Genomic DNA, 25,324 nt, shown 5'->3' on the forward strand with positions numbered 1-25,324 from the left:
CCAATATAGATAATACTGCTAAACGGAACTTAAAACCCATTTTATCGTAGACCTTCCTTCCCCGCTGACACATAATAATAATATGTTCATTTCTGTAAGGTTAAGCATTAGATCTACAGCTATTTTTTACACTTGACCAGCTGCAGACAATCGTGTGGTCCGGTCTTTTGATATTTCCTTGTGATCAGAGCCGCTGCACTGACCACATATTATTATTATTATTATGACGCTAAGTATGGATAGGTGTTTTAAAAATCCCTATCGACACGATTTAGACTCTCAGACCTCCACCCCAACCATAAACCAAATCTCTAATAGCTAAATTCGCCCCCCCCCCCACCCGCCAGCGAAAAACACGTACATAAGTTACTTGTTACTTGTTACTTGTTACTTGTGTGAAGGACCGACATCACAGCACAAGGGGCATCCCCATAAGCGCTCCGTCCCCTGAAGAAGCACATCTAGAAGTGTGTAGCTGCTGACGGTTCCAAGCAATGTTTAACTCCATTGCCTTCTTAAGTACATGGATAAATGCGTCCACTTTTTTCTTACAGCAGTGGTTTAACTTGTGGAGTAAGGGCGGTGGAGTGAGAGTGGGTAGGTGGGTTTCTGGAATAGCAATACATGACCTCATAGCATGGTATGGATTTAAGGTCCCTTTCAACATTCTAAATTACTTTTTATCAGTGACCAACTGGATATATGAATTAAGCCTCATTCTCTTTTTTCGTTCTTTAAAAAGACTGGAGTTTTTTATTTGTGGTATCGGTTGCACGCGCTTGGGAAAGATATTTATTGAAATTAAAATTCTACTTGTAAAAAAATGCCAGAAAATATCAATAATTTTTGTGAAATTTTGAAAAAGAAATGTAAGGTTATTTTATAACTCCTGATTTTAAAAAAATCCTTTTTGAACTTAGAACAGTTGAACTGCTTACCAACGTTATGAGGGAAGTCCTCCGATGCAGTATTACCTTCCATTTCTTGTAACACTTAGTCAAATAGGCGGAGAACATTGTAAACTCCCCGAACAACCAGGGTTCAAGAACACATCGTTGAAGATTTGAACCAGGATTATCTGAATCAAGGACCAGCATGATGTTTACTTAGCCTACTTAGCTACCATGGCACGTACGTCCACAACTGTCCACGTCTAGCCTCTGCTCCAGGAGTCTCAAACTCGCGGCCCCCCTCATGGTGTTATTTTGTCGCCTCTACTTGGCACCAAACGCCAGTGTTCGCGCGGCTCGCAAGTCATTCTCACACGCACCTAATTAGCCAATCAATGGTTCCCTGGATTTCCATACAAACGTAACAATTATAAGTAATTCAGATGAACTAAGATTTTTTTAAAATTTATTTTAAAAAACAAATGCTTCAGTTTCTCGGTGTCGGTTGCTTGAGCTCAATAAATATTTTGTCGAAGTTCTAACAAAGAAAGAAAGATACAACAGAAGTTTCTTTTAAACTGGTATAAGGCTACTATCGGAATAAACATCAACAAGTATTTCTATTGATTTTATAAAAAAAATTACGAAATATGCAGCTGGAATATGCATTATCTATACATGTATATAACTGTAGATGTCTATGGCAAATTCCTTCATGTGGTTGAAAGATATGTCTGATGTCATTTGTGTAATACTGTAAGCTTTACCTTTCTCTACATATTGAAGTTTATTGAGAGTAATATTATTATAAGTTTAACTTTATGTTCTGTGTATATCTGCAATCAATTGTTTTTACCTTTCCTGTACACTCCCCCTCCCCCCCCCCAAAAAAAAAGTCCTACAGGGACAATAATGTATCATCAGAATCTAATCTTATCTTAAAGTTAAAAGACTCATTATGTTGGTACAACTGCTAAAAGAACCGAACGCTTTGTTTCTCTCTCCTGGAAAAACATGTCTCCTGGGCTTAGTACAGGGGAACGTCTTGCTGACTATGTATTTTTAAAAAATTACTTATGGGCTTTAATGGTCCAGGCCTGTGAAAACTTCCGGTGGTGATGAGCGCTAATATTCTGAGCTGCTGTTAATAAAGATTGAGAAGATTAGATAAGTGTCACTTTTTTAAAAACACGGTACTTCAAACTCTTTTTTGTGGAATTGATGCCCACAGGCTCACCCAGGCATAATTTCTAGCAGCGGCCTGTTAACTTGAGCTTGAGACCCAATCTCGAGTCAAATTTGTCAGGAAAGTTGAAGGATTATTAATTCAGATCAGGAAAAAAAGGTGGGTGGTTTTGTTGGTTTTTTATTGGGGGAGGGAAGGCAAGAGAGACAGAGAGAGAGAGAGAGAGAGAGAGAGAGAGAGAGAGAGAGAGAGAGAGAGAGAGAGAGAGAGAGAGAGAGGGGGGGAGGAGATTCTGCTTGACGAAGCAAAACGACACGGAGGGAGAATAACGACACGGGAGGGAGAATAATATGCCATTAGCCTGTGATTACTGGCCATAATATACTTACTTCCCACATACAGACAAGATAGCATCAACTCCGCTTGAATTTGGAGAGGTAGGGAAGTTGTTCAAGTGTATAGGGATGTGGAGAGAGAGAGAGAGAGAGAGAGGGGGGGGGTATCTCTCTCTCTCTCTGATTAAAAGACACAAGTATCATTACTCTCCCTCTCTCTCTCTCTCTCTCTCTCTCTCTCTCTCTCTCTCTCTCTCTCTCTCTCTCTCTCTCTCTCTCTCCTTCACTCTCTCATTATCTTTCTCTTTCTCTTCCCCTCTCTCTTTTACACACACAGACACACACACTCATACACACACACACACACACACACACACACACACACACACACACACACACACACACACACACACTCGAACACATCTTCGTCTTCTAGCTTACTCCCTGCCCTGTCCCTCTCTTCATCTAACTAAAAACATGATACACTCAGGTGTAATATGTATGAACATACAAAGCCCTGGAAAATTGTGGAGATAATCTAGAAAATGAGCTAGTCTACGAGGGGATAGTCAGTGTTCTTCGTGCAACGGTTAAAAACCTACACATTACACCACAGACACTGGTCAAAATTAAAAAGAAAACATACAAAATTAAACAGGTTGACCGTGATATAGGCAGGGCCGAAACAGGCTATCCCCTAAATTGATTCAATGGGAACGTAAAACATTGTACATGCGATCGGTTTGTTTGTGTATGTCTTCAGAAACCCGTGAAAACATGAACCACATTGTATCCGCATCTAGGCCGAGAGACAGGCATAAAAATAACTTTAAAGTAGGACTTTACAAAGCTTTCTAGATAATATTTCCCCTTAACAATTGCCTGATTAAGAAGAACTGTCCAAAACTATCTCGAAGGTGAAGCATTGTTCTGCTTATCAAAATGTGATCATTTGTCCACCCAATCCCCAGCCACCTATATTTAAAATGGGATTTCTATTTATTCCTTGTGGATAACCAGTGAACGACAAAGGTTAGCCGAGAGAACTTACAGAAACCAGCAGTCAACAACGGAAAAACCACCAATACATGTACTGTTGTCTCTGAAACAGAGTCATAGAGAGCAAATTAATTCTTTCCTGCTAGAATAATAATATTAATTATTGCTATTTTTATTCATTTCCTTAAGAGCATCTGAACAAAGAAATGAATGGCGAACCATGATCACCGATGTCTGTTGCAGATCTTCTGGCACTTGATGATGGTGATGATGATGATGATGATGATGATGATGATGATGATGATGATGATGATGATGATAATGATGATGATCGCATACCTTATTTATCTAATTGACTATAATCATGTTCCCGCTGGCAGAATGCTTCCCTTGTATCAGCACCACCCATTGAATACGTATGTCGTTACCCACGTTCGTTAACCCTTTGAGCACTAACCCTGTAGATTTAAACCGTACCCTTAGACAAAAATAATAATTTTTTAAAAACTCCCTGCTTACAGGTTTAGAATCTTTCAGGGGACCCTGCTTACAGGTTTAGAATCTTTCAGGGGACCCTGCTTACAGGTTTAGAATCTTTCAGGGGACCCTGCTTACAGGTTTAGAATCTTTCAGGGGACCCTGCTTACAGGTTTAGAATCTTTCAGGGGAAACGTCATTCTCAAACAGACATATTAAATTTTTATGTGTAGTGCAGATGCTTTTACGTCCCCGCCGACACACTTTAGATCATTTAAGAGGCAGGCTTTCAACTCTGCTTGTCAGAGAAATCCTAAGTTTTCCTTCGTGTTCAAGTATGCTTGTGTTCTCGAGAGTTAAATCTCGAAAGGCATCGAGGTAGTTTGCTAAATTTTGCCTGTTAAATGAGCCCAAAAAATCACTTGGTCTCTATTACAAGGAGGGAGATCTGTTAATCATTTTGGAACTGGCAACTCAGTTTTAAAGTATAAATTAAAGACATAGGAAACGGTCTTTGACGAATCACAAATCGATGGTGTGTTTTAAGGCTTTACCAATCAATACTATATATTGATCAGCTTTCTTTTGGTCTTTAGTGATATGTTTACTTCGATCAGCTCCAGTAACTGATCAGCCGCTAGCAGTCGAGGCCAGACTGCCATTATGTAGAGATATTAAATTGCAACTTGGTCAAAATGATCTAACTACGAACAGTTCATTCAAAAGCATCGAGGATGAAGTGAGTAATATCGACCAAATTGCAGTCGTGGCAGTAATGGGACGGGAAAAGGAGAAAAATAAATTTCAAAAATATTTTAAACCATGCTATATGCTGAAAGGGTTGCTTTTCATGGCATGCAATAAGTGCTTGTTTCCCAGGGTAAACTAAATCCCTCCCAGGGAGTGTCTAGGATACTTTGTCTCGTCACTGTTTGGTGGGAATGTTCCCAAAATGCCTGTTTTCATTACAGAGATTGTGAATGGAGAGAGAGACAGAGAGAGAGAGAGAGAAAGAGAGAGAGAGAGAAAGAGAGAGAGAGAGAAGGAGAAAGAGAGAAGGGGAGATATATGCGGAGATAGAAACATCTGTAATCTCTGATACTTATATTTATGGCCTATTTGTGTCGCAAGTACTGTGAGATTCTTACTTAAACTAAAGAGAACAGCGCATCGACGCAATAACGATCTTTTGTAGTGAAAAGAACATAGATAAAAATAGAAACAACTCTGGCAAAGTAAAGAAATAGGATTTATCAGTAGAGCCCCCCGACCGCCCACTCAAAGCTATTCATTTCCTGTGTCTTTTATTTGAATATTCTGAGGGAAACCCTCTATCTCAATGTGACATGAATAAAAATGAAACCCCAATTACCAATTTTGTTCTTGTCTACTTCTGCTTCTTTATAATAATATATAAAAGCAAGATTTTAACCGGATTTTCGTCGCTAGGCCGCTCTGAAGGCTGTTGACGTGATGGTAAAGAAGGACACAGCCTTATCCGTTCTGTATTCTTTAAATACACACAAATGAAGGGGTTAATAAATGATAAACAGGTCACGTGACGTTTATCTTATAAAACTTTCACACAGATTATCTGCACTTTAATTACTCTAGAACAGTAGGAAAACGACCGTTTGGTCTGTCTGTTTAATAATAGTTCTTTAATATATTAAGTTACCTTTGATATTTTCGTCATTCCTTTAAATATTATTTAAACTGTTACGTTATACATTGATATATTTGCACGTTGTGTAAGTAGTGTTTTCAACATATTATGCTTTTGATACAGTATGTATGCACTGATATGTCTAAATTGTGAACACGTGTCAGCAAGAATAATAGAGAGAGAAAAAGAAAATTAAAGTTCATCACCGTTGCCCTCAGAGGACGTAACCCAGGCCGGGGAAGATATTCTCACCAAGTACCTCCGTCTTCCTGACATTTTGAGTCGAAAGAGTCTGTGTCCTATAATCTATAACACGTATATTTATATTGAGTATCGATGTGGGCATAGAATATTTTAATCAATCATAGCATACTAAATAACAAAAAAGTAAATAAAATACTTATAGAGAAAAGAATAATAAAACCACTCAAAGTATTTTAAAAAATCAAAAATAGAAAACCAGCGTATGTTAATAGTAGAAAAAACAACTCAAGTTCTTCAGTAACAGTTTTGTAAGAGTTTTACAGCATAAGGTTATATGGAAGATATTCTGTTAAAAATAAAAATGTTTATCATCAATCCTCGAGTCTTGCCAATGACACTCCAACGGACAAGTTCCGTCTTGGAGCTTTCTTAGTTTGGCATTGAGTGACGCTTTCACTTCAGTCAAGTTCACTGACCCTTCGTCCACTTACAGATCATCTCGACTCAATAATATAGGTTAATACTTTTCGGAGGAAAATTGAGACCCCAGGTGAAGGCCATTCTAATCACTAATGAATGCGGTCCATCTTCATTATGTCAAATGGGACGCAAAGCACCTTCAATAAACGAAAAGGGAAAGACGGGCAATCTCATACAAAGAATGGCCGGTGGGTGGTTGGAGGGCGCCACTGTTCGTCTTTTTTTTTTTTTTTTTTTTGCTTTCCAATTTATTCTGGCCATTCTACGGTAGCAGTAGCAGTTCTTTGCAGTAAATGGCCTTTATAATGTGGACTTGCTTCACCTTTTTCTTTTTATAATCAAACCAAAGAGAATGCCCCTTTCAAAGCTTGTTTTTATTTTTTCTCTTCCCAGTGATCGATTAAGGCTGCCTTCCTTTGATAGAGGGTTGAGTTGTTCCTTTTGTACTGTCTGGAGGTTCCACAAGGAAAGTCTTAGTCTTTACCTTGTAATACTGTCCTTAGTCTGTGAATAGTCAGTCTTTCATTTGAGCTGTACTAATGTGTGGTTTTGGGGTCATTCTAAAGGTTAGGTTTTTTTCACGAAAATTGTTTTAAAAAAATTACAAGCCACATTTGTTTTGACGCTTTGACGGCACAGAAGTAGGGTGACAAGGGTTACTGGCTACATTCTTCTCCTTGTTTTGACGTTCTGATAGCAGAGAAGTAAAGTTGTTCCCGCATCCGATCCGGACTGACTGCCTTGTTAGTGAGACAACTTCCTTGGCCTCGGCATATTGTGGTAGGGTGGCCGGGTAGCATAGACAAAAGGGTAACAAAAAGGTTTTTGGCCAGTATTTTGTCCTTGTTTTTGACATTCTGAAGGCATAGAAGTTGGGGAACAAAAACTAACCATAACATCACCCAGAAAGGGCCCCGATATGATATTTCTGTATACTTTTGTTGAATAATGCTGTGGGTCCCTAATAACGATTTGTTTCCAAATTTGGGTTACTCTGTAGAGTAGTTACGATTGAGGATTGTGTTCCGCCCCTCAGGACATCCTGAAGTGGTCTAGGGTGAGCACCAAACGAAGAAATGAAGGAATAGTAAAATTTATCCTGCACTTTATTCTCAACAGTTCGATCATCATCATCATCATCATCATCATCATCATCATCATCATCATCATCATCATCCTGTGTAGTAAAATTTGTAGAAAGGATACATGCTGAAAGAAGTTACTACCTGCCAGAGAAGAATGAGTGGACTGCAGATATTGAGGCAGACTTTCGCCAAGGTCATAGTTGCACCGACAAGATCATCAGAATCTGTCAAGGAATTGAGGATGGCTTTCAACAAAAGCCAACATTTCATCGATGAACATAGTCTTACTTGACTACTCCACAGCATATTGATATGGTTTGGCGTGAAAGACGATTACTGCCAATGGCTAACAATGGAATTCCATCGCGTGCAATCAGATGGATTCATGGTTTTCTGAGAAACAGGCAAGCCCGTGTTCGCCTGAATGGAGAAACAAGCAAGAGCCAGAATTTCAAGCAATGGATTTTCCAAGGACCTGTACTATCGCCGCTGCTGTTTATATTTTTCATAGACAACCTTACAGAATCCCACCCAAAACCTGAATCACAACAATTAACCTCCGCCAAGCTGATCTACTCCATTTTCGCTGATAACAGTACAATATTGGCTAGTCCTGCAAAGAGAGAAAAGGAAAAATGAAGCGACACAGTTGATTGTGGACATGGTTGTGAGATGAGCAATGAATGGAAACTTACTTTGAATGCAACCAAGAGTGAGGTGTGCACCTTCTCAACATGGTTGATGGAGGCATCGTGGCAACCAGTATTTCAGATCGAAGGGAAAAAGATATCATTCAACCCTACTACACCACCTATACAAAAAGAACATGCCTCAAGTCTGAAGAAATGGCTTAGTGATTGTCAGACAGCCATCCCAAAAGGAAAGCCATTGATCAAGCAGTCAAGCATTAAACCAGCAGGAAAAGTTGGTTTCGGATGGGCACCGACCTAGCAGACCATCTCCTCCCTGAAGCAGAGAATCGATGGCTAATCAAACTGGTGAGAGCTTGTCCAAGGGAGACCCGGGGCGAAATCGAAATCCGGACAGAATTGAGAGGAGTGAAGAGCAAAGGTGATGATCCTGTAAGTTTTCACTGATGGATCGGCTGTCGCAGGATACCGCGAAGGTGGAGAAGCAGCAGTAGTTATAATGAATGAAGAACCACCACGAACAGAAATCGTTAGAACTAAAGGTGCATTCCTCACATCATTTTCTGACGAGGAATGCCAGGTTTTGATGTCTGCTGCACAATGAATTGTTGACAATTTCCATAGAGAACCAATGTGCTGATATTGACTGACAGTCAAACCCTCTGCAAGGGACTGCTAGGCAACAGCTCAGATATAAATGATTTGCGCCGTAAGTTCATTGAAACCACTGCCACAATAAAGATCCAGTGAATTCCAAGCCAGGTTGGAATCAAAGGAAATCAGGCAGCAGACCAAGCTGCCAATGAAGACAGAGAGATTGAAGAAGACAGACGACCAATAACATGGGAGTCTTTCCAATGATGAAGAGTGGATTCAGGGACCCGCCATGCAGAGCAGAGTACCAGCACCCGGAGGGTGTGTTTTCTGGGTACTCCAATAAGAAGGAACAATTTATTACATGTCGCTGGGACCAGGTTCAGCTAGCAAGCCTGCGGTCGGACCATCATTGGAGCATGAGATGGTATCAGAACTTTGTGAATGAAGAGCTCAAACCACGTTGCCGAAGATGCAACCATGAAAAGGAGGATGTCAAACATATGTCTAAGAACAGTGGCAAGTCGAATGGAGTTTTTTGGACGAGTGGAGATGCCTCTGAGTATAATGACGATGGAGCCGAAAAAGCGCCTCACTCTTGCTCGAAGATTTCCTTGTGGAGTCCACCAGGCCCATTAAGGAAACCAAAAATCATCATCATCATCATCATCATCATCATCATCATCATCATCATCATCATCATCATCATCATCATCATCATCATCATGTTCGTTTTTATAATTTTTTAGGTTTACTTTATTTTTGCATGCGTTTCTGTGTATCCATTTGATTCTGAAAACATAATGATTTACTAACATGTACATTTTTTAATGTAATCTATAAATATCGGTGTGGGGATGGGGTCTCATTATATTCCTTATCATAAGATTAAAGAGTGAAGGGAGCTTTTCGAAAATACACAGATTTGGCACATGGTGAGTTTTGCAATCGAAACCTTCTTTAAAAAACAAAAACCAATGCAACCCAAAAGAGTAGACGAGGAGGAGACAAAATGAGGGGGAAAGGGAAAAGGAGAGGAAGAGGAGGAGAAGAGAAAGGCGAAGAGGGGGTTTGGTGGAACGATGAAAGAAGGAGAAGGAGGAGGAGAAAGAAGAGATGAAGGGAAGGGGGAGGAGGAGGAGGCGGAAGAGAAAGAGGAGAGAAGAAAGGAGAGGAGAAGGAGAACGAAGAAAGGAGAAGGAGGAAGGCTTGTGAGGCGAAAGAATGTGGAGGATCAGCGACAGCAATTCTACGCTGTTAGTCTCAGAGGAAAAAAAACCACACACACATTCAGAAAGTCCGGTCATTGACCTGTGGTACTGAGTTGAATTACAGTGTTACTTTTTTTTTATGGATTCGTGTATCTCTTGTCTTTTCTTCTAATTAAAACATCGACGTATGCCAGCGTCTGTAAAAGGTTACGCTCTCCGCTGTTGCTCGCGAAAACGTCATTCCAGTTCTCAGGGGAAAAAAGGATGTCTTTTGTTTGTTTGTTATTCTTCATCAAGTATCGGAGTCTGTATCGCACTTGGTTTTGCTTGGACCCGGCAGAGTCAAAAGAACGCAGGCTCCTAAATGATCGAACATTTGTTGACTAGGGTACGAAACAATGTACAAGCATAATATATAAATTCAATCCATCACATCACTACTGGTCTTTTCTGCAGTGCTTTCATCGCTTATTACCAAATTCATGTGAATAAAATTATCCGTTTTGATTACCCCTTTTTAAAAAAACAGCAATAATGTGTGTCATTGTGGAAAAATTCAAGCTCTCGTCAAAAGGTTGAAAACGAAGAAACCGACACTTTTTCCGACCGTTGGTCAATTTTACCGATTTTGTTTTTAAGTGCATTGCCTTTTACGTCCTTTCAAAAACACCATTCTGTACGGATTTTACATGGAAACGTTGGTGAAAGGCACACAACATGTAAATTTGCATTGTCCAATGATAACTCAAGTGTTGGAAGTCACCAAACTTTCGGTGCCACTTTCACCATTATTTTATTTCCGACATCCCCACATCTCTCATTCGAAAATATCTTTACTTCTATTTTAAACTCCTTAGATATCCTTTCGTCAAAAGCCAAACAAATGAACATATTTTGAGATGATATATATCCCCATATGTCAGATCTGACGTGTGCCTGCAAACAAAACTCAAATGTTTTTAATCGCTTAAATATTAATCTGCAATTAGCAATTTTGTCATCGTTTATTTTGCATCTCTCCATAATCGGATTTGAACCTGATGTTCTTTGATAGGCCGCTCTAAAAGCTGCCAATGATGTTATTCAGGGATAAAGAAGAACAGCATTAACCGTTTCTTACTCTTGAAATCAATATACACTTAAAGGAGTAAAGTGTTGAACTGACTGCGTCACATTTGTCCTACCACGACTTTGCCTATTTACTTATTTTTAAGAAGGATTTGGCTTGTTCATAACTTAGGTGTCTACTATAAAAATACCGTTCGTAAATGACATAGTTGTTTTTTCAACCGATTGATTCAAAATGAATATTCTACCTAAAGAGACTGTTGTAAATTAATTAACGGTTGGTATTCTGATTCTTTTAAATGAAAATTGATTTATCCTGTTCTTCACATGATCTCTAAAATTTTAAAGAGTGAAAGTTACGGAAAATTCCACCCTCACATAAAGACGTACATTGTGTCTCGGCGTTAGCTTGGAGGCTGTGTTTGACGGAATGATTTTTAATGAAATGGTTATGAGTAAAAAGTAAAGTTGTTCCCGCATCCGACCCGGACATTGCGGATTGCCTAGATAGAAAGACAACTTCCTGGGCCTTCCGCATATTGTGTTAAGTTCCTTTCCACCCCTCCTTTACTTCCCCAACTCGAAGTCAGGTACTCATTACTGCTGGGTGGGCCTGAGAGGGCGAAAAATCCATGTCCGAACAAAGGCTCAAACTCGGACTTTCCGCTTCGTGGACGAGCGCACTAACCGCTCTGCCTCCGCTAATGAGAAAAAAAATAGCACTGGCTTAAAGAACGCTGTCAACATCATAGTGGTGAGATTATTGGCTAATAGATTGCATCTAATATTCGAACTTTCTCTTCTCACCTTTTCGACAGCGCAATCAATCTTGTCTCTTTTCTTTTTATTATTTTTTTTTGTGCTGCTTTAGATTAATGTGGGTCAAAACTTGTTTATCATCATACGATCAGCAGGTTGTGAATCACATTGCATTTTCTGTACCTTTTACGTTTCGTGCTAACCTTTTTTCTCCTCAGTGCACTTCATATCGTTCTCTAACCAAACGTCCCCTATTGTGCAGTCTTAATTACAATGACAATACCTTCCCAAATCGATAAGGTCGCGCTCAGAAGTTTTCCCGATGCCCGAGCCGCCCCTTCTTGTGCTCGCAGTTCTTCTTCAGGATATCTAGTGTCCCATATGTCTTGTTAGTCCAATGGAAATTCTAATGAAAATCTCCGCGAACTCTCTCTACTTCCTGTTTGGTTATTCATTGTTAGTCTCCCTCGGGTTATATCTTTGGGGTCCACGCTTCCTACAGCTTCGGATGCGTTGGATAGTTCCATTCTTAATTAGTATGTTTGTGATTTTATCGAGCATCTCCGTCTGTCCGTCTGTTTGCTGGAACGCCGTTACTCACTCACTCAGTTCTGGGTTGGTTGAGCCTTACAGGCAACGTTGAAGCAGGCGGCCCCCTTCTTATCGATCTGAACGTTGTCTTCGAGGGCGTAAAGCATGTACAATCAGCTAGACCACGCTTAATTAGTATGTTTGTGTACCTTAGTGCGTTTGGCGGTCGTCTTACCCAACCACGTAAGCAGTTTGATCTCCGCAGATTTTTCTCTTTTACCCCCACACACACAAACAAACACACACAAAAACACACACACACACACACCCCCACACACACACAAAACCTCTTTCCGCTGTGCTTTCTTTAAAGTCTCTTTCTGTCTCAGTCTAATTCTGCCTCTAATTATGTTTGTCTGTCTGTCTGTCTGTCTACCTGGCTGTTTGTCCCTTTTTCTGTCTGTCTCATTGTGTGGGTGATTGACGGAGCCACTTGTTTTTTCGTCTTCTTATCAAAACGTCGACATTTACCAGCGTCTGTAAATGGTTACACTCTCCGCCGTTGCTTACCGAAGACGTGAGCACGGAACCCCAAGGGAGCATGTTGTTTTCATATGTTTTTTAAAGATCTGGTTCGGTATTATTTTTTTCCTTCCTTCTTTCTGTCTGTCTTGCTTTCCACTCTGTGCTAATAGACAGTTATTGGGACGACATAATGTTATGTCTCTTTCTCCGATTCAAACTCAAAACTGCCTGTTCCTCTGATCATTAACTGTCTCTATTGCTGTTTGTCTGTCTGTCTGTCTGTCTGTCTGTCTGTCTGTCTGTCTGTCTGTCTGTCTGTATGTCTGTCTGTCTGTCTGTCTGTCTGTCTATCTGCATGAATGACTGTCAATAGAAGGATAAGGCATATACACTCACTACTATTACGGACTTATAATGAAACAAATAGCTAAAACCTCTTTAATGATCTAAATAGTATCGGTGGGGGCGTAAAACATCTACAAGTATAAATCACAATGACACTGACAATGACAGTGACAATGACTATGACAATGACAATGGCAGTTACAATGACAATCTTTATTTATCTCTAGGGGAGCTAGATCTGTGTCATAAATCCCTTTATTGTTTAGAAACCTAATCTTGGATGATAAGCATGATACAAAAGTCCTAGGTTTTCTCTCATAAGCTAAAGTCTTCACTGGAGTAAAATAATATGAGACTAAAGAAACATAACAAAGAAATCCTTCCATGGAGAGAACCCCTTTGCTTTTAACCGAAAGACGGAAACTAATCTGAGTAGGCTTCCCTCTTCAAACTAAAAAGTAATTTATTTTATGTTCTCATTTATCAAAGTATTCTTTTTACTAATCTGTATTTTGCTTCGTCTCGGAGCTGAAAGTCGGCTTCAATGCTTGCCTGTTTTCTTTAAAATCCTGCAAGCGGCACAGCTTGTTTCTAATGGACAAACAAACGAATGATTACTTCCTATCTTGAAGGAAATGGTCTTCTTTTTTGCTAATGTTAACAGAAAGACATTTAATAACGTGTATTTGCACAAGAATATTCATGAGACAATGCGTGTTTATCTATAGAAACAACGGGAAAGAGATAAAGGGAACAGTGGGGAGGGGAATCGTGGGCCGGAAAAGTGGAGATGGTGGAGGAGGTAGAGAAGGGGGAGGAGGAGAAAGAAAAGGATAATGGGTAGGAGGAGAAAGAAACAGATGAAAAGGAGTAAGGGGGGGGGGGTAGGAGGACGAATACGTTGAGGAAGACGAGGACGCAGAGGACAGCTGAATATCAGAGAAGCGAAGAAAAATCTGAAATAACAGGAAGGTGAGAGGGAGAGCAGAAAAATAGAAAGAAGGTAATTGAGGAACTGGAGGGCGAGGGAGTAGGGGGACAGGAGGATTCGTAGGAGGAATTGAAGAAATATGAGAACGAAAAAAATAATAACGAGGGAAAGGGGTAAGTAGTAGTAGTAGTAGTAGTAGTAGTAGTAGTAGTAGTAGTAGTAGTAGTAGTAGTAGTAGTAGTAGTAGTAGTAGTAGTAGTAGTAGTAGTAGTAGTAGTAATAGTAGTTATAGTAGTTATAGTAATAGTAGTAGTAGTAGTAGTAGTAGTAGTAGTAGTAGTAGTAGTAGTAGTAGTAGTAGTAGTAGTAGTTGTAGTTATAGTAGTTATAGTAGTAGTAGTAGTAGTAGTAGTAGTAGTAGTAGTAGTAGTAGTAGTTATAGTAGTTATAGTAGTAGTAGTAGTAGTAGTAGTAGTAGTAGTAGTAGTAGTAGTAGTAGTAGTAGTAGTAGTAGTAGTAGTAGTAGTAGTAGTAGTAGTAGTAGTAGAGTAGTAGTAGAGCAGTAGCAGTAGTAGTAGTAGTAGTAGTAGTAGTAGTAGTAGAGTAGTAGTAGTAGCAGTAGCAGTAGTAGTAGTAGTAGTAGTAGTAGTAGTAGTAGTAGTAGTAGTAGTAGTAGTAGTAGTAGTAGTAGTGGTAGGAGGAGGAGGAGGAGGAGGAGGAGGAGGAGGAGGAGGAGAAGGAGGAGGAGGAGAGGAGTGAAAAGAAATTGGGTGGATTGAAGGAGGGTAGGGGCTGGATAATGAAAAGGAGGAGTAGGAGAAATTCGATGCAGTCTCACACAGGGTAATATCAGGTAAAGCATCGACCAGTGCTTGCCAACGTGGGGGATAATAATAATGGTGAGCTATTCCACGGAAACCAACGGGACATCTAGACTATAATTTCTTACAAAGATAACATTGTACTTCAATATCGATTAATTTATTTCAATTTAGATGATCAAAATATTTGAAAGACATATTAAGAATCAAGTTAAATGCAGTCGTTCGAAAAAACAAACAAACAACCTTATGTAAACAATTCCGTGAGGTGTTTAGTTTCGGTAATTGAAGGTACAAATGAGGTATTAATTCACTACCTCAGAATACAAAGTTCTATCTTCTCAGTCTTAGTTTTGAGAAATTCCACGTCAAAGATACTGAGTTTCACACCATTTCAAATGTTTTTCGAATACAATTCTTTGAATAATTATCTTGATTGGCGACTCCCAATAATCTTACGATTTTGATAAAGCAGATAGAACATAATTTAGTTTCTGACCCCATGGTCTTAGTAACTCAAACTCAAAGCTACCAAACAGGTCAGATAGATATAACTTTTTAATTCTGATGTAGCAATTTTGTTCTGTCCCGTCATCTACCGTGGATTAGCCCTCATGTTGGTGGGTGGTGGGAAAATTCGGCGTGAAATAGCTGCAGGCTGTTACTTATTACCCACTGGAAAATACATGTTGGCGGGCGGTTCGAATGCAGAAAGAACCTCTTAATAGGGTAGCGAAATGCAACCACCGGCCGTAGAAAGGCTGACATATATTGTCTCAGAAAATAACTAAGGATTAAGACAAATAACAACAAACAAAATCAACACACAGAAAGAGCCAATCCTGGAATAGGACAAAGTGTCAAATTTTGATTGCACATGTATGTTGAAAGGACAGATTCAGGTTGACAGATTTCATTGATTTTCTTCTTCTTTGTTTAATTTGTCTTGTTACCTAGTTGAACGCAGAAAGTGAGACGTGGTAAAAGCTGAATCTTGGAAAATGTTACACGTTTTTGAGACGAACAGGACGTAGACTTATACAACAGCAACAAAACAACCACAGTACAGCTACAGCTACTGTAATAGCAACTACAACATCGTTTACTGTTAGTCAGATTTTACGGTACTTCTGCCACGAATATGTCATTTAAATGGTGCCAAAGATTAAAGATGTTACTAGAGGGTGACATACAAAGAAAAATAAAGGAGTAGAGATAAGGAAGATCAGATGTTGGGTAGATAAGAAGGAGCCAACCACCCACGCAATATCTGTAACGAGAGAACAGACTCTTCAGCTTGTTGTGGACATGTGTGATTGGTGTACTCGTGGTATTATTACTTTCTTTGCTTTTTCTATTCCATCCAACTTGTGCCATTGGGTGCTCTGTTTATTCTACTGGCTTAAACTGAACGGCTCAGAACACATGAATCCGAGGTGTTCTTGAACTTGAGTTGCGTTTGAGGATTAAAAAAAAACTCTCCACCTGTTTGACTAGGTTCTATTATATCGAAGATGGACGCTAAAATTCGGAGGTCCCCCCCCCCCCCCCCCCCGCAAACATAATTATCCTTACGGTGTTAAAGGGGTGTTCAATTTAAATTTTTTATTTTCATTCCAGTTTTACATTTCCCATCCGATATTATATTCAATTACGTTAAAGGTATTCGTTGATTTCATAAAAACTGAGTGATTGTGTCAATATATTTAAAAAATGTAAAGCGCACAAATCATTAGGATGTGAGTCGGGAGAAAAGCGTGAAACTTTTTTTCTCTCGTATTTTTCAGTTTGTTCAGAACTCTAAGAAATGATGCATTGTAGCTCTTGGGCAGGTTGTTTGATGTCGCTGGGTTTTTTTTATTTCTACTATTTTTTCTTCCCCTATATTAATTCCTGTCTATTTATCTCCCCTTTCAAGACACTGGGTTTCTGTATTGTTCTTGGTGAAAAAAATGTTGCCTCAAGTTCTAAGAAAACAAATGAAAGATCGATGGCACAGGACAAATTAAAAGTAGTTGAAGAGAAGAACGTCCGATCGAATGAAATGTGGAAAAGAATTACGTTGTTTAACGTAAGTAAATGGAGAAAATTAAACTTGATCAATGACCAAAAAATGAAATGACATAGGATTCTATGGAGGGGGGAGTATCACCGCTAAGAATACAAGAGCTTTAAGCTCATTATATGGAGCAATCCTAGTGTACCATCCTTTTTAAAGTTTTAAGGTTATCTCTTGTAGATTTATTTTAACGTTTTTTCTTAATTATGGTCAGCTAAATAATAACTCATAGAATATTAATTAGATGTTTTTGCTTCTAGTTTTCGCTTAAGACTTGTACGTTTTATTACCGTTAACACCTTACTTTTTAAAGTTTATTCATCAATTTGCAAGAAAGTTGGACTGCTTGCATACAACATAATATTGTGGTTCAACTGTGCTAGAAGCTTTGATCTGTCTTGAAAATTGACAAAACTACGTCCTACTAACACTTGAAGCTACAAAAAAAAAGATAATAAATCAATTTTAAAAAATTAATAAATAAATCATCATCATCCAGTGCCAGATCTGCGACAGACATCGGCGATCATGGTTCTCCGTTCATTCCTTTGCTCGGACGCTCTCAAAAAAGTTACATTTCCTTGATCTTTCCCTGTCACCCATTTGTTTAGATTCCCTAAGTATGTTGTTCTGGGCCTTCCCGTGCCTCGCTTGCCCTCAATTTTGCGAGTGAGAGCTAGGTGTTCAAGACCCGTATATCTATTTATGTTTCCCAAAAACTGCAATTGTCGTTTCCTGCTTGTTTTTAACATTGAGCGTCCCACGTGGGCTTCACCAAGCACTATCTCATTTGATTTCTATTCCTTCCATGATACTCTTAGCAGTCTCCTAAGAAACTACATTTCTGTAACTTCTATTTTATTTTCACTGTGTTTAGTGATTGTCCAGCATTCACAGCCATACAGAAGGGTTGACCAAACATAGCATTTCAGAACTTTCCTCTTGGTGTTCATGGAGATGTTTCTATTTTTCAGGATTGGGCACATTTGATTGAAACTAGCCTTAGCCATTGTAATTCTCAGTCTTATTTCTTTCGAACTTTTGGCATCAGATGTTATCATATATCCTAGATATTTAAACTGTGGGACTTGTTTGATCTTTTTACCTTTGCTAATGAGATTACAACTAGGCTTTGCTGCTTTTAGGATATTACCATGTATTTTGTTTTCTTTACTTTCAACAATAATCCTTTACGTTCACATTCTGTTACAACAGTATCTTGAAGCAATTGAAGGTCCTTTTCTGAGCCTGCTATCAAAACTGTGTCATCTGCATACCTGATGTTATTAATCTTTTCTCCATTTACTTTGAGACCTGGACATTCTTCTGTTTCTAAGGATTGTTTCACTGTACATGTTTAAGAGGTCTGGTGACATAGCACATCCTTGCCTCACTCCTCGCCTAATCTGCTTATATTCACTGTATTCTCCATTAATTCGTACAGCAGCGTTTTGGTCCCAATACAAATTCCTGATAATTCTTAGATCTTTTCCATCTATGCCTAGCTTTTCCAGTATTCTAAAGAGCTCATCATGTCTAACTTTATCGAACGCCTTTGAATAATCTATGAAGCATAAATACAGATCTTTCTGAGCTTCAATACATCTTTCCATTAACCTTGTTAAGGTGAATATACCATTAAATAAATAAATAAATAAATAGAAAAAATAGATAAATAAATAAATGAAACATAATAATGATAAAGGAAAAAGTGCTAGTTTTAGATGTTTGTTCGGATAACTATGTGAAAGATAATATCTAAATTATTCCTGTACAGTCTCCATGCATAGTCTTTATCATCTTGAGACAAAAACCATGAAAAACAGTCGATCTATGCTCATTTTCATATTTTTAAAAAGATAACTTTGCCCCCTCCCCCCCCCCCCCAACCCACACAAACATCCAAGCTTATTTAAGGAAATGTATTCAACATACATGATAAAATCTAATTCATTTTCTAAAAAATAGTTTTACTTTCACTGATTAAACGACTCACGTAGTCTAAAAAGCCGTATGCACTGCTCACCGCCGAACGCTCCGTATCCCGGACTCTAGCATGTAGATCATCAGGAGAGAATGCGTCGTTGTTTCGGGTTCTTCCTCTCTACAGCTTTTCTGACGCACCGAGCCCCCTCACCGATGTGAGGTCTCCATGTTAGTTCGACTGTTTTCCTCTGCTGCCAACTTTAGGATTCCATCCAGCCTGGGTCCTCTCGCTTCAACCAGATCTAGTGACTGGCTTTCTCTACTGTCTCCTGAAGGGAACTTGTGAGTTCGTTGCTTTTCTTGGCAGTAAGTCCTGCCACTCTCATCCACTTACGGGCGCTTGTTGCTACAAAACCTCAGCATCCTAGCACTGCCGGAAAATGGGTTGCCTTTCATCCTGCCTCCTCACATTGTTCGACGAGTGTCTCGTAACGGTTTTCTTTCAGCTCATGAGCGGCATAGATATTGTCCTCGTGGGGCACCGTGAGCTCTACCAAGTGCACCTCTTTGTCTTTTTCCTCCCATAACACAATGTCTGGCTTTTTCGTAGTTGGAATGGGGAAGAATCTCTCAAAGCCTTTTAAGTCAGCGGCTACCTCTCATGTGCCTCCGCTCTGGTCTTCCATGGCTTCGTTCGCTTTCTTTCTTTTGGTAACCTTGCTTCCTTGCGGAACGAACGCAATCTTGGTGGGTCCATGCTTCTGTATCCTGGGGGCATATTTTCCTTCTTCCACCTGTTTTGTCGCCATTGTCGTGAGCACTTTCAGCACCTCATTGTGCTTCCAGGTGTATCTGTTAAGAGCCAGGTTGCAGTTTGACAAAATATGCTTCATGGTTCCTAGCTTACCGCATTTACACTTGTTGTCCTCTTGTACCTTCCATCTGACAAGGTTCACCGGTGAAGGCAGAACCTCATACGTAGACCGGAGAAGAAAGCTTAGCCTTGATGTATTCCACTTCCAGATGTCACTCCACCCGACTTTTCTTTCTAATGGCATAAATTATTTTTAGGAATTTTTATAGACATTGACTCTTTTCTCGGGGATACTTCCCCAGCAGCGTCCCTTTCAACACTGCAAGTTTTTAAAGAAGTGTGGCCTCTGAAAGTAACGCCCATCTCCAATAGGACTGCGCCAAACGGTTGGAGATCCTTAAGAACTCAATAAAGCAAACAAATTCAAAACTCCACTTTGGGTTTTCGAACTAGAGCCATCCACTGCGTAGACCAGCAATGATATCAACATTACTAAGCAAAGGTGCGCTCTTCGATAAATGATCAGTATCAAGAAATAGACAAGAACCTCTCGCACAGACAGCAAATATTTGCATTCCTGGATCAAAGAGGAAAATGGGAAAAAAGGTTGCTCAAATTCAGACTGCACGAGATCAAATGGATTAGATATGCTGATTTTAAAAGTACTTAAGAAATATTTGCAAAGATAACACAGGAGCAAAACCGGTGATGAAGAAAGAAAGAAATGGGCCACTAATTCCGAAATAAGAAATGCAATCCGCCATTAAGAAAAAAAAGAGGGGGGGGAGAAGGAAAAGCTACAGGGCCAGATAATATCCCATTATGTTATTGTCATATGAGCACACGGGACACAGTAAACAATTTAGTAAACATTTTCAGTTGGTAGAAGATTTTGAATTTTTTCTATGTGGCGGCCGAAGCCTACTCTTAAAGATTTCACACCACCATTGGACCTTGTTGTAGTCTTGTAGCTAGCTGGTATCAGGAAACTTGTAAAACCAAACTTGAACATCAATTAGGAACCCAGGAGTTTCATCTTGGGCCAATCATAGAAAGGTAGTTTATTCATGATCAATAAGTAAAAGGAACAATATCTACACAATGTGTTAGATTATTTATAAGATACAGAATACATGCTTTCATTAAAAATTGACACTCACACGTTTCAGTCATTCTCACATAGAATAATACAACACCAGCCTATTAGTAAACGGTGGCAAAGAATATGAAATACTAAAATGACATATTATGATATGAAAATGACATAATAAACAACATGAAAGTGTTTCTACAAAGGGGAACAACTTAATAGCCAATGTCCTGCTAAGGGAATGAACCACGAGCGGGTTCAATTATTTCCCTTACATAACAGATCTTTAACGTGTGCAACTTGCACACAGGACATTCGAGATTTTTCGACCTTATCCGAGAAGGATAGGTGTAGATCTTTCCTACCAGAAGATCAGAGATGTGGCTTAAAGACAGCAGCAAGAGGGAGCCCAGGAGAAGCCGTAGAAAGGCTGCTGTAAGTCAGATGCCCAGAGAAGGGGGCAAACGAGGTGAGGGGATGGGGGCAGAAAGTGGAGACGAAGGCAGTCGACAGATCATTGCTAGACAGCAGGAAAGGGGGTGAAAGGAGACAATTTCAGAGAAGAAAATCTTTGCGTCGCTACCCGGATACGAACCATGGACCTTAGAATGAGAGGTGAACACCTTAACCTCTAGGCCACCAGAGCCCAGCCGCCCCCGCCCCCCAAGTCGTTATTTATTCATTTATTCATTAATGTATTTATTTATTTATCCGTATATATATATAGACTTCAACATAATAATTAAGGACCACTTGCAAATTTGGGTAAAATTCCCCAAGGATTTCCGTGCTGCACGTTGTTGGTTTTTTAAAACTCTTTTGGGAAGCTTTGGAGTACGTATTGTTAACCCATTAACACTTTTGGAGGGAAAAAAATTTGAAAAATTCCTTGCTGTCTTATTTTCGGATTTTTACATATCAGGGATGTCGGTCAAGGTGGCCCTTAACTAATGTTGAAATCTGTATGATGTATTTGTTTGTCTATGTATTTATGCATGCACTTATTCATTCATTTATCTACTCTGTATTTGTGCATTATTTATTTATGCATTTATGTACTTTTTGTCTGTAGGAGAGAACCAAAGACCTGGACACGGAGAGGAAAAGAAGCGAGACGCTGCTGTTTGAGCTACTGCCCGTGTCTGTGGCACAGCGGCTTCTGAACCACGAGAACGTCCCACCCGTGTCCTACCCGGCCGTCACCATCTTCTTCTCGGACATGGTGGGATTCACAGCCATCTGCAGCCGCAGCACACCCATGCAGGTCAGACTTATGTGCAGAATAATAATATATCATAATACCTAGGGCAGATCAGTATCCATAATAATATAGCCACAAGTCGTGCGTCGGTGGCCTAGTGGTTAGGCTCTCGGACTCGCAACCGTAAGGTCGTGGGTTCGAATCCCGTCAAGGGCCCGACGCTGTGTCCTTGGGAAAGGCACTTTACACGAATTTTCCTCACTTCACCCAGGTGGGAATGGGTACCCGGCTATAGACAGCGAACGATCTTGTCAGTTTGTTAGTGTTTGAGCGCTTAATCGGCTGCTCGCACTGTATGCTTCCCGGGAAGCTGAGAATGTTTCGGAGTGTTCTATGGTCTGCTGGGGTAATAATATAGTGTAAAGCGCATAGAGCCTGCTGCTGAGCGGGGATGTGCGCTATACAAATGCTATCTATTATTTGGCTGATAACATTTATTTAATCGATTTAAATTATTTAAATTAAAATTAAAATTTAATTTTGATATCAATTTAAAACATAGTGGAAGACAAATGGTGTTAGTATATGTGTCATGACGCAGTGGAACCAGTCTGCCGTCAATTTTTGGGACATGTGGAGTTTTGGTATCATCTTAAAACTTGTTTATTTGTTTACATTTCGATGGAAAAAAAACTACCCATTTGATCTTGAATAGAACTTGAGATATTTGCGATTGAAGGAGACGGAGTCGCCTGGCTTCATAAGTAAAATTAGGGAGAAAATGGCCTTCGAAGTTTGATGACTTCCAAAGCTTGAGAATTCTTTGAAACAGTAACTGTTCATGTTCTGTGCCTTTATTCAACGATTTTGAGCAACTTTCATATAGAAATGTATTTTTAAATGGTTATAAAACGTGTTGAGCCAAAACTGAAAATTCTTAAAAAATTGCCCAACGTCCAGATAAATTCTGGTTATTTGATTTCATTGTTTTGACGAACGCCTGATTTCACCACTCTGACTCCCATATTGTTATGATGGTGGTGGTTGTCATAATGAAGACGATGATGATGCTGATGATGATGATGATGATGATGATAATGATGATGATGATGATGATGATGATGATGAATATTTTGGTGGGTGGTGGTGGTGGTATGTGACCCGGGAAGCCGAGAGTGTTTCTACAAGTTCTAGGATCTGCTGGGGTAATGGTTGTTGTATCGCACATTGATACATGCTGTAGAGAATGAATCTGCTCTATATAAATTATGCAATTATCCCCACCATCATTAAAAAGTTGCGATTACTAAAATTTGTTTATTATGTTTAATTGGTGTTTACAAAATCGTTTTATGTCTCCTGGTTGTAGGGCTTCTTTGGGGAACGTTATAAAAAAAAGAACACGACGAAGGCGCCATATAGCCCAAAGCGTTTGATAAGTCAGTGGGCGCAGGAAAAAATAAGGAAAGTACAGTAAATGTAATATCATACCTAGGGCAGAGCAGTATCTTTAACAAGGCAGCCACAGAACGTGGTTAGCTGGGAAATAATTAAAGACAGGTGGTGTTTGTATATGTGTTTGAGTGTGTTTGTGTGTGTGTGTGTGTGTGTGTGTGTGTGTGTGTGTATGTGTGTGTGTGTATTTGTATGTTTGTGTGTGTGTGTGTGTTTGTGTGCGCAGGGTGAAATAGCAGAAGTACAGTGGGCATATTTTTATACCTTGGTCAGAGCAGTATGTATAATCGTAGTTCCACATCCAAATGTGGAGTTTCTCAAGTTTAGGTTAGTCTCTTTGGGGGTTTTCAACTATCTCAATACGCTGAAGCTGCGAATTGAAAATTCCACAGTAGCCAAAGCTGTTAACTCTTTAAGGTTGTAGCGGACATAACGCTACGTTGGAATTAAACAAAGATCTTTATGACGTTCTCGGACGTTTTGAGTTACTGAGGCCATGAGAGAAGAAAACAAATGCTCCTATGTTCTAACAGAGTCGAATGATTATTTTGATTCGTTATCAAGATATTCGAAGAATTGCATTCGAAGAAGCTTGACATGTGAAGCTTAACTTTTTTTAACGTCAGATTTTTTTCAAAACTGTGTACTGAGCAGATAGGACTTTGTAATTCTAGGATAACGGAATGTCCGATCCGCAACAGACCGAAGACAATGTTGCGTCACATTTAGAACCATCATAATATTATTCCAGTCCGCTCTCTGAATGTGCATATCCGTTTCATATCGTATATGTGCTATTTTAATTTGCTGATAGTTATCTTTCTTTTTGCGAGTGCCGCAATACAACGCGTCTTCAGGAGGTGTCGAATAACCAAACTTCTCGTCTTCAGTGAGTGAAAATGTTGGGGACCATCATCTCAAAAGGTGAAATGAGAAGGGATCATCAGACTACTTTTTATTCTCGAGGGCATTACAGTTCACACTTGAAGATCGGCATCTATTACAAACTAATGGGGCGTCCCTCGAAGTTTCTCAGTTTGCCTTTTCAGCTTCTCCTGTTGTCTTAATAGGGAGTGGGTCATGAAACACAGTTGGATAGTCTGTTGGAAGGTTACTGGATATTCTAATAGCCTTTTTTTTCTTGTTAAAGACGTTCGTGAACAGATTTTAAGTTTGCCACATGTGGTTTTTTAAAGGATGTTCTTTCTTCTATGATTAGCTCGTCCTTCGACTGAAAGACACGAGTCCTGGATTTCCGAAATGTACCTCGACCTCCTGCCTTTTTTTGTTTTCTAGTTTTCTTAATCTACTTTTCTTAAGTTATCGCGTTTAGTTATCTGAAAACTTTATGCCCAGTTAGTCTCCTCTTATCACAGTCTTGTGCAAGCCCTTACCAGTTCTATGCGTCATTGCTGCATGATTGTATTGTGTGTTTGTAGCGGTACTTGAAACGCAAATCTGATCTTCCTTTTCTTCTCTTCCTTTCAAATGGTACTTGTTTTGGTATGCGATTGTCATCCATTCTGCTCACATACCTTAGCCATTGAAATATTTTTAATTGGCTGATACGACTGCGTAAGAACGGGGTAATGAGGAGAGAGGGAGGGAGAGAGAGAGAGACAGACACACAGAGAGAGAGAGAGAGAGAGAGAGAGAGAGAGAGAGAGACAGAGAGACAGAGACAGAGACAGAGACAGAGAGAGAGACAGACAGAGACAGAGACAGAGAGAACGAGAACAAAAGAAAACGAAGATTCTTTTTAATGCGATAAATAAAACAATAAGAGCGAAGTTGGTTTAAGAAATGGGGATTTGGAACAATTAAGAAGAAGGGGGAAGGAGGGAAAATTAGGGAAAATGAAACAGGAGAAAAGGGAAGAGGGGAATGAGGGTTGTGGGAAGAACGTAGGGAAAAAAAGAAGAAACAAAAAAGTAGTAGTAGTAGTAGTAGTAGTAGTAGTAGTAGTAGTAGTAGTAGTAGTAGTAGTAGTAGTAGTAGTAGTAGTAGTAGTAGTAGTAGTAT

General features: G+C 39.5%; 1 protein-coding gene across 1 annotated transcript in view; it reads left to right on the top strand.

Annotated features, from left to right (window-relative positions):
* LOC101862745 (receptor-type guanylate cyclase gcy-15-like) overlaps nt 1–25,324 on the top strand; it is a 50,279-nt gene that overhangs the window by 15,505 nt on the left and 9,450 nt on the right. The window contains exon 4 of the mRNA XM_005104690.2: nt 21,719–21,910. Within this exon, the coding sequence (XP_005104747.2) occupies nt 21,719–21,910 (192 nt within the window). The remainder of the gene's footprint in view (nt 1–21,718; nt 21,911–25,324) is intronic.

This window comes from Aplysia californica, unplaced genomic scaffold (genome assembly GCF_000002075.1).
Source record: "Aplysia californica isolate F4 #8 unplaced genomic scaffold, AplCal3.0 scaffold00431, whole genome shotgun sequence".
NCBI classification, from domain to species: domain Eukaryota; kingdom Metazoa; phylum Mollusca; class Gastropoda; order Aplysiida; family Aplysiidae; genus Aplysia; species Aplysia californica.